Here is a 9,467-nt window from a genome sequence, read left to right on the forward strand (position 1 = left end):
TTTTCCATCCCTGATTACGGTCTGAAAATTAACTTCCCAAATGTAGTGTTTGTTTGGATGTTATTTTCCACTCTCTCATTTTGACTTTATTGAGTAAAATCAAATGAACAACATTGTGATGGATGTGTTTGAAAGATAAATTCCGAACACTGTTATTTTCAAACTTTCATAAGATTCGTGAGAAATATATAGGAGTAATTGTTTAATAGTAGAGGAAAAAAACTAATTTTTAAAATATAGGAACACTAAGAATGTGTTTGGATGAGATATTTGAAAATTTTTAAGGAATTTAAAATTTAAAGCAATTCAAATAATTTAATTGAAATTTATTTATTTTTAAATTAGGCTTAATTGCAACTTTAGTCCCCCTATTTTTTTTTTTATTTTGATCACTCTATTTTAGAAACCACTATTTTAGTCCCTTTTATAAGTTTTCCGTGCAATTTTCGTTCCCATATTTTGCTTTTTTCTGCGAAATTAGTCTCTATTTTTGTCTCTTTTTCAATAGAAAATTCAGAAGGGGGACCAAAATCGTGGTTTTGAAAATTGGGGGACCAAAATCGAAAAAAAAGACAAAATAGAAGGACCAAAGTTGCAATTAAGCCTTTAAATTATTTTGTTTGAATGAAGTATTAGATAAATCATTGTTAGATTTTTGGGGTCATTTTTTAAAAATTTAAAATTTTTGACCAAATTAAATAATTGAAAAGTAGAGATCAATTTGCAATTTTTAAAAATTTGAAGGACCAAATTGTAAATTTTAAAAATTATGAAGGACTAATGTGTAATTTTTTGGAGTCAATTTTGTAATTTAGAAAATATGAGGACTAATTTGCAAAATTTGAAGAAATATTAATAACAAATACTAGTACATTCTATGGAGTTGAGAGAAATTTCAAATTCTTTGATTTTTGGTGTCATTTCAAAATGATTAAATTTAACTTAGATAAAACATTTCATAAATTTTCATCATTTTAACAATTCTTCAATTTTGTATCTAAATAATAAATTTTGTTCAAATTATTTTAAATTTCCTCAAAACATTACATTACTTTATTAAAATGCTTTATTAAAACACAATCTTAGAGTGCTTCTAAATCTGATTTTTTTTTGTATATATCCATCTGTTCTTTTATGCTTTGTTCAACATTTATTTTTTAGAAGCCTCATATGCTCCTGGTACGTCACCAACTTTATATTTTCTGTTACTTTCTCTGCAATCATATTTGATGCCTTAAAAATACTTGTTAAAATAGAGTTATTAAATGCTATGAAATTCATGAATGCCACGTGTTTGATTAAATGTCACATTGAAAAATGTAAGTGTCTTTTGATTGATTAACCCATAATTTTTCATGAAATCAATTGTTCTTGCAATCAGTTGCAAACACACACATTGTTTAATGTCATGCATCGAAGTTTTCCTGTACATTGATAAAATGTTAATGTACAAAGTTCATAAAATCTATTATACAGAGTAATTTGCTTAATTAATCCTATAATGCTATGTAACCAAAGACAAATCAAGTATCTTGAGCTAGATTTACATAGATACATTACTAACACTGTTACAACTTACAAAAATTCATATATTATGATGAAATCACCAAGGCATCAATCCATAAGCTAGCATTAGTATTTCATGGAAATTGGAAATTTTGCGTAGTATTTGGGTCATCTCTACCACCCGTGGGTGGGCTAATCGCAACCCAAAGCAAAGAAAGTGTAATCGCAATAAGACCTGACCACACAAACACAATGGTGGGAGTCTTCCCTCTCCTTCCCATCAATCCTTTTGCAAATGGATACAAATGAGCAAGAACCCAAAAACTAAAAAATGCTCCTCCTATGAACTTACTCCATTGTGGGTTTGCGCTATAAACTGTCCTAGAAAAGGCAACTACAATAGCAATCACATTTACCATAGCGATAACTATGGGCGGTATCATTAGAGAGGTCCATTTGACTACATACAAATCTGCATAAATATCATCATCATCCTCTGCTCCTGATTTAGCCGTCAAAGTAAAGGAAATTTCAATTCCAGCAACCACTTTTAGGAGACCCTGCACCACAGCAGCCAGGTGAGCACTAGTGCCAGAAATGAGCCAAAATTGTTCGTTCCTCCACCACTGCTCTAGCTCTATGCCAGACCACTTAACCTCGAGAATGGCTAGCATCACCAGGCACACCGTCATGATGAGCAAGTAGACTAAGAAAGCAATACTGACAGTTTGCACAATAAAAAATCCAGAGAATAATGAAAGTGCTGGGAGGAAGCAATAGACAATGAGGAAGAGGGAGGTGAAAGGGTAGATTCCAACATTGAGGTAAGCGAGACGTTGTAAGAGTTTTAGGCGCTTACTGCCGAGGAATGCATTGTTCTTGGAGAAGAAAATCTCAACAGAACCAGTGGCCCACCTCAGAACCTGATGCAATCGATCGGTGAGATTAATTGGTGCTGATCCACGAAATGCATCTCTCTTGGTTATACAGTATACAGAACGCCATCCACGATTGTGCATGCGGTATCCTGTAACCACATCCTCTGTCACTGACCCATAAATCCATCCCACTCTATCTCCCCATTCTGTCTTGTCTTCATACCTACATGCAAAATGATATATCTTTAATAAGATAGAATAAAACTATATAAAATTAAATGTCTTCATATGATCTAGTAGTATACATGTGTAGACAGTTAATATAATAGTAATACCATGTCCGCATGTAATTTATGATATTATATGTAAATATACATGTTTTGTTTTGTTTTGTTTAAATGTGTGTGCTGGGCAAAGTAGTACATACCAACAAGAAATCACAGAGACAGCTTCTGCTACAGTAGTAGCATCAAGTGGCTCTTTAGGGGCCCTTAGTTTACCCGGCGGACGTCCATACTTGATGGCGGGATGATCAGCAAGAGGGCGACCTTGGAACTCAGCGACGGGTATGCTCTCAGCCAACATAGTTGAATTACCAAAGCGCTTAGGCAACAGATTTATATCTAGATCTTGATCAAACTCACTGGCATTCAAGGCCGGTGTAGTTTCACAGTACTCTTCATTACAATTTTGTTTGGGATTTTTCTCATCCCAATCACCCGATGGTGGGTCAAAGCCGTACAGTGCAAACCTCCTGAACATGGTTCCAGTTCCGACATAAACAGGGCCTTGAATACCATCGAGGGCTCGCATGTTTCCATCAAAGAATACAGTATTGTGGTTGGCATATCGATCTGAGGGATCAATGCCTTCAAATCTTTGAGGGAACTGGATATAACATATATCTTCACCACCTCTGTCCATCATGAAGCACATTCCTTCACGTACCGCCTTACAATTATATATATAGTGATCACAATCAAGATTGAGAATGAATGGTCCGTTTGACAATATTGCAGATGCTCGAACTAGTGCATTCATGGCACCAGCTTTCTTGTTGTGATCATAACCTGGCCTCTTCTCTCGAGATACATATACTAACATCGGTAAACGTGTGTCTACATCAGAGAAATCTATGATCTTGCCATCTTCACTTCCCATTACCGAATCGGGACTGGGTGGCTTCAGCATTACCTATTCACTCACATGCATAGATTTAAATTATGATATGAATATACACGTGAAACGTAAGTTGAAGTCCATGATCGAGTTTATTCGTAGTATAATAAAGTAAATACCTGAAGAATTCCGGCATGGTCACTTTTAGCATGATCTCTAGAAGAAGGATTCCAAGTGCCTGGCCAATGAGTGCCATCTGCCATCCAAATGGCCTTTAATACTTTAACAGGCTCAGAAGGGTCAGCCCCACTCTCCTTCATATGCTTCATCATCTTCATTTCCTCCCTCGCATTAAATGCATCAGATCTTCTCCTAATAGAGTCTGGCAGGCCATTTATGCGGACTTTGAACTCATCATACTCTCTTTTCACCCTTCTTCTGTCCTTCACGAAATCCAATCTACTCTTGTTCTTGGTGGGATCGATTTTTAAGGAGAAGTAAGTATCAGGATTCCTTGGCTCAATGTTGTGTTTGCGACAAAAGGGAACCCATAAATCAGCAAAACTCGCAGCCTCAGCCATGGCCTCAAAACTCAAGAGAGCCCCTCCATCATCTGAAACATAACAAGCAAGTTTCTCCACAGGGTAATCAACTGCTAATATAGAAAGAATAGTATTGGCAGTTGTAAGAGGTGGCTCTTTTTCTGGATCAGCCGTGGACACAAAAAGATCAACACCGGGCAGATCAGATCTTCCTGTGGGATTGGATGGTGATGGACTGTCGAATTTCTCGTGAAGGACAATGAGGTCAGTGGAACGATTGACAGGGGTAAGCTTTGGAATTTGGTCAAGTATCCAAGAGAAGCCAAACCATATCTCACAAGTAATTGACATGAGCCACAACCACACTGCATCTTGATTCGGGTTAACCACTCTCCAATGCAAGAAGAAGAACATCACTACTAAGCGAACAAAAATAAGCAACCTGCAATTTGATTGAATATTTGCTGTACGATTATAACTAACCAACATTTGTGTCTAAGCTGTATGGAACGATAATAATAAATAAATCTAACCTGTATGGACTTATGATGCCAGATGGAATTGGTGTTTTTCTGCACAAAGGCTTCCAAGGTTTCTCAGCAGCATCAAATATTCCTTCATGGTGACCATCACCACCATCCTCTTCATCATCTGGAGGCCAATAAGCATTTCCAACTCCATAGGTACCTCTCGTCTCAAACAACCACTTATTGTGATCAAATTCTCCATTTTGATTTCTCTTCATAACTGACATATTGTTTCTGGAACCTGATGCCATTAACGTTCCATTTAAATACTCATTGCTATCATCTTCATAATCTCTTACTTTGTAGTGCTCCTTACAACCGGGACACATGCCGTTATCTCTTTGCGCATCTATAAAACAATCTCTACAAATCTTGTACCTGATAAATATGGCAATGCTGTCATACTAATATTTGCAAGATATGAATGAAATAATCAAATCACACCGTCGTAACGCTTGACTATCGTTAACTTCTCAATAACGTCTCACTCTCCGCAAAAAAAAAACTTATTCAGATACATATTATACAAAATTAGATATTGTATTAAAAGTAAGTCAAGATCAATGTTTTATGTGCAAAACTTGTGAACATATATATAGACACATACCTACACGGACATGGAGTCACGTCCTTTCCTTGCTCATTCTTCGTAACTTTTCCATTACAAATTGAACAGGGAGTTACTTTAGCCCCTGCCATTTGAGGATGACTCACTTCAGAATCAGTTACTTTGTCCATAAGATGAGCTCTAGTTACACTATTGAATCCACCAGTAAATAAAGAATTCGAAACATATTGTTCTTCAGCTTTCGTTGCAGCAGAAGAATCATCCATTGGTTGGTTATCTGGGGTATGAGGAATATGAACAGTGTAATTATTATAATCTCCTGATGCATTTGAAGCCATTTCAATGTCATTATTTGACAAATTAACATATCTTCCACTTGATGTTCTTCTCGCAAATTTTACATTTGGCTTCTCGCTACGCGCAGATTTCTTTGAAGTTTGTCTATTCAATGATGCCATATTTTTCCAATTTATATTGCTAATCTACACCCTCTCCACATAATAAGCTAATAAATCTATATATAATTTGATAAATTCTCTAGTGTATTCTCTAAGAACTATGATAATCTACATGCATATGAATCATATTCAATGCATGTAGCTAGCATATTAGCCATTTTTTGTATTGATTGGCAATGTGATCCTAGTTGAAGAAGAAGACATCTCAAAAAATATCATGAAGAAATATTGCTTAAATTTATTAGACCCTATCCAAATCCAAATAAAAACCCATCATTTTCTTCCATTTCATGTTAAAAGAAAAAATGAGAAAAAAGGCTGAAATTGTTCATGGTAGGAGAACAAAAAGGATTATATTAAAGAAAATTGATTGACTATGAAACATATTTTGTCAGAAAAGAGAATACTGGTGTGGAAGAAGATAGATTTACGGTGATAGACCAAGTCCTTCCTATCAGGCTACTTTCATGGTTCTCATTTCCTGTTTTATAGGAGTGAGTTATATACATATATATTTTTGTTGATGTTGATTTATGTGAGTTTTATAAAAATAAATTTTTTAATTCGATACATGCCAAAAATTAATTATTTAAATTCAATTTTTTTTCAAATAATGATTTGTTTTAATTCGATCAATAATTTTTTTTTATTATGTTTATGAGCACTTAGTCAAACTTACGTCCCTAGTCTTTTAAATTTGAGTTAATTATTGTATTTTTTACGAGTACAGTAAGGTGTTTACACGATGTGACATATTTTTCTTGAATACGTTACTCACTTTTTTGACAACTCGTCCAAAGCGTGCAAATGTGGGAAGTGATGTGTTTTTAGTCAACAACGGAGTGGAAGAAGTCATAGGAAAGTTAACTACGCTCTCATGACTAATAGCGAATCAGTTACCACATTCTCCCGCTGCTGAAATGTAGTTGTTTCTTCTTAGGAATCTGAGATCCAAACCTAGGACTTCCTATAAACATCTCAACCCTAAAGGGGGAACGGGAGCAATATCATATTCACACAAATACTAGATACACAGAGCTTCTAACCTCTCTCAGTGAGGTAGCTCTCAACCCTATAAGAAAACCTACTTCCTCAGACAACCCTTAGTCACTAAAGGTTACCATGTTTTGTACTTTTAGTAAGTATAATTGGCTCTCATTGCGGGGCTCGATGAAACGAATCTAGGCCACACTTATTGTTACACATCGTTGCTTTCACCATCTTTTCATGAGGATGTTTAAGCAAAGTTTCGAGATCGTAGGTGGTTTCTCCTGCAGAGGAGAATATAGTTCCTTTCAAAGAATGTACGCCAAATAGGTTTTAAGAGAAAACATTGTACCTGCTAACACTACCAAAATCCTAGGTTGAGAACGAGAATCCATAATCACCTTCTCGAATGAAGACGTTGTTGGTGTTCTTCTTCCTCACAAATGACCCCATGGTCATCACGGTGCAGTGTGATAATTGAGATGTGAAGCAAATGTTGAACATCTCTAAAGGCTCCGACTTGGACATCTCTAATGAGTCGAACCACGTTTCGAGTGTTACGTGACTCTTTAACTATAATTATTCGTGTGACAGAGCGACGAGATAATTATAGGTAAAGACATCTGACGAATAATTATAGGTAAAGGGTCACGTAACACTCGAAACGTTGTTCGACTCAAAGAAAAACGTCAAAACAACTTAAGTAACATATCTAGTGGTAAACACCTTGTCTTCATACAACGTCATCCTGAGAAGACCCACCCTTAACTTACTAAGGGTGGTCTTGTCCACCCTTCATTTGAGAATTAAATACATATTACCTGATGAGAGAGTTGGTTCAGTTTGGGGGATCATAAGACCTCTCAAGAATGCTATCAGAACATCCTGGAAATGAGGAGAGAGCCCATCGCCCTGAGCACCGCCCTTCATCTAAACGCATGTGAAACAAATATAGCAAGCTGGGACCCTAGATTATGGACCTAAAATCAAAGATGACTCAAACAGAATATCTAAAAGAAGTATAGATTGGGCTCTTGGACCACTGAGTCACAAAGATGGGCACCTCTTTATCTAAATCTGAAGAAAAAGATTTGGTCGTCCTGCTCAGAAAGAACATCGATTTGTTTGCCCGGGTGTCCTCAAATATGCTAGAATAGATACTAGAATGGTGTGACATCTTCTCTCCATTGATCCCAATGTGAAACCAGTGTCTCAAAGGAAACACAAGGTTTCCAAATAGAAAAGAGCGCCTATTAGTGAGGAGGTGCAAAAACTGACAAGTTTCTGTTTCAAAACAAAGGTAAAATACCCATCTTGGCTTGCTAATGTTGTCTTTGCAAGGAAGGCATCATATAAATGACTAATGTGCGTGGACTTCACTGACCTTAAGGATACATGTCACAAAGATCCATATCCCTTATCCAACATAGATTGCCTGATTGACAGATCTTCAAGCTACAAAATGTTGAGTTTCATGGATACCTGCTTTAGATACAACCAAATTAAGATGGATCTTGTGGACGCGCCCAAGAGAACATTCATGTTCAATCATGGCAACTATTATTATAAGTCATGCCTTTTTGGTTTAAGATTTCATGCACCACCTATCAAAAACTCATGGATATGGTGTTCTCAAAACAGATAAGGCACAACATGGAAGTTTACATTGACGACATGATAGTGAAAAATTCAGAAGAGGATAGTCAAGTAACAAACTTAGAAGATATCCTAAGGTTAATAAGGGACAACAACATGCGCTTAAATCTAGCCAAGTTCTTATTTTTCATGCAAATAGGAAAATTTCTTGGATTTATGTTACCCAAGAAAGGCATAGAGGAAAAACCAGACAAGTTTCAAGACATCATTAATATGAGGAGTCCTTCCAATATTAAGGAGGTTTAGCAACTAATAGGTCACCTAGCCTCCCTATCATGTTTTCTTTCTTATGCATGTGACCCAACTTTCCATTTCTTTTCCACACCGAAGAAAAAGGAAAGGTTTGAATGGACAATAAAATGCAGGGATGCGTTCTCAAAGTTAAAGGCATTCATAGAGTTGTTGCCCATCTTGACTCACTAGATAACATGTTCGCCTTTATACCTTTATTTGCCTCTTACTGGACAGGCGATGAGCTTAGTACTCATCCAAGAAACAAAGGAAGTGGAACGGCCTGTCTATTTCGTGAGCAATATGTTCAAAGGCACTAAGACCCGATATCAGAAGATTGAGAGGCTTTCTCTGGTGGTGGTAATAGTAACCGCAAGGAAGCTCAGACCTTATTTTCAAGGGCATCGAGTAATGGTAAAGATAAACTACCTCATTTGTTAAATGGTGAAGAAACCATATTTATAAGGAAGATTTGTATCTTGGGGTGGTTGAGTTGTCTAAGTTCGAAATCCAGTATATACCTAGAGGAAGCATAAAATCACATATACTGGCTGATTTTTTTTAGCATAATCCAGTTTGCTAGTGGGCGAGAAGGCCCCCCCACCTGGACGTTATCGGTAGATGGCACCTCTAACATGTTGAGAAGTGGTGCCAAGATCATGTAAGAATGACCAAATAATTTGTTGATCGAGCATTCGTTGAAATTTAAGTTCAAGCCCAAAACAATCAAGCCGAATATGAAGCTCTTATTATTGGCATGACCCTCACCCTTGAAGTAGGCACGTCACATTTAAAATCTAATAACGACTCCCAATTAGTGGAAAATCAAGTCACCAAGGAATATTAGATGACAAAGCACTAAGTTGTAACGTATCTAAAAAAGTTATGTGACTTGTCAGAACATTTCAGAGTTTTCGAGATAATCTATGTGCCTAGGGAGCATAATTTTAGGGTGGACCTTCTGATTGCCCGTTTCAATATAAAAATATTCTGAC

General features: G+C 36.4%; 1 protein-coding gene across 1 annotated transcript; it reads right to left on the reverse strand.

Moving 5' to 3' along the window:
- Window positions 1–1,417: 1,417 nt before the first annotated feature.
- On the reverse strand, window positions 1,418–5,968 carry LOC131595747 (cellulose synthase-like protein D4). Its single transcript, XM_058868212.1, has 5 exons — window positions 5,180–5,968; window positions 4,579–4,950; window positions 3,683–4,487; window positions 2,812–3,578; window positions 1,418–2,607 (listed from the first exon to the last, which is right to left on the reverse strand). Exons 1-5 carry the CDS (start codon window positions 5,596–5,598, stop codon window positions 1,641–1,643), a joined length of 3,330 nt encoding a protein of 1,109 aa, XP_058724195.1. The 5' UTR covers window positions 5,599–5,968; the 3' UTR covers window positions 1,418–1,640.
- Between the last annotated feature and the right edge of the window lie 3,499 nt (window positions 5,969–9,467).

The sequence above is a fragment of the Vicia villosa genome, linkage group LG4, assembly GCF_029867415.1.
Source record: "Vicia villosa cultivar HV-30 ecotype Madison, WI linkage group LG4, Vvil1.0, whole genome shotgun sequence".
Taxonomy (NCBI): domain Eukaryota; kingdom Viridiplantae; phylum Streptophyta; class Magnoliopsida; order Fabales; family Fabaceae; genus Vicia; species Vicia villosa.

Coding starts and splice junctions, on each gene's coding strand:
- LOC131595747 (XM_058868212.1), bottom strand. CDS start 5,598: ATGGCATCATTGAATAGACAAACTTCAAAGAAATCTGCGCGTAGCGAG. Junction 4,951..5,179: donor GTGACTCCATGTCCGTGTAG/GTATGTGTCTAT, acceptor CATATTTATCAG/GTACAAGATTTGTAGAGATT. Junction 3,579..3,682: donor ACCATGCCGGAATTCTTCAG/GTATTTACTTTA, acceptor GTGAGTGAATAG/GTAATGCTGAAGCCACCCAG.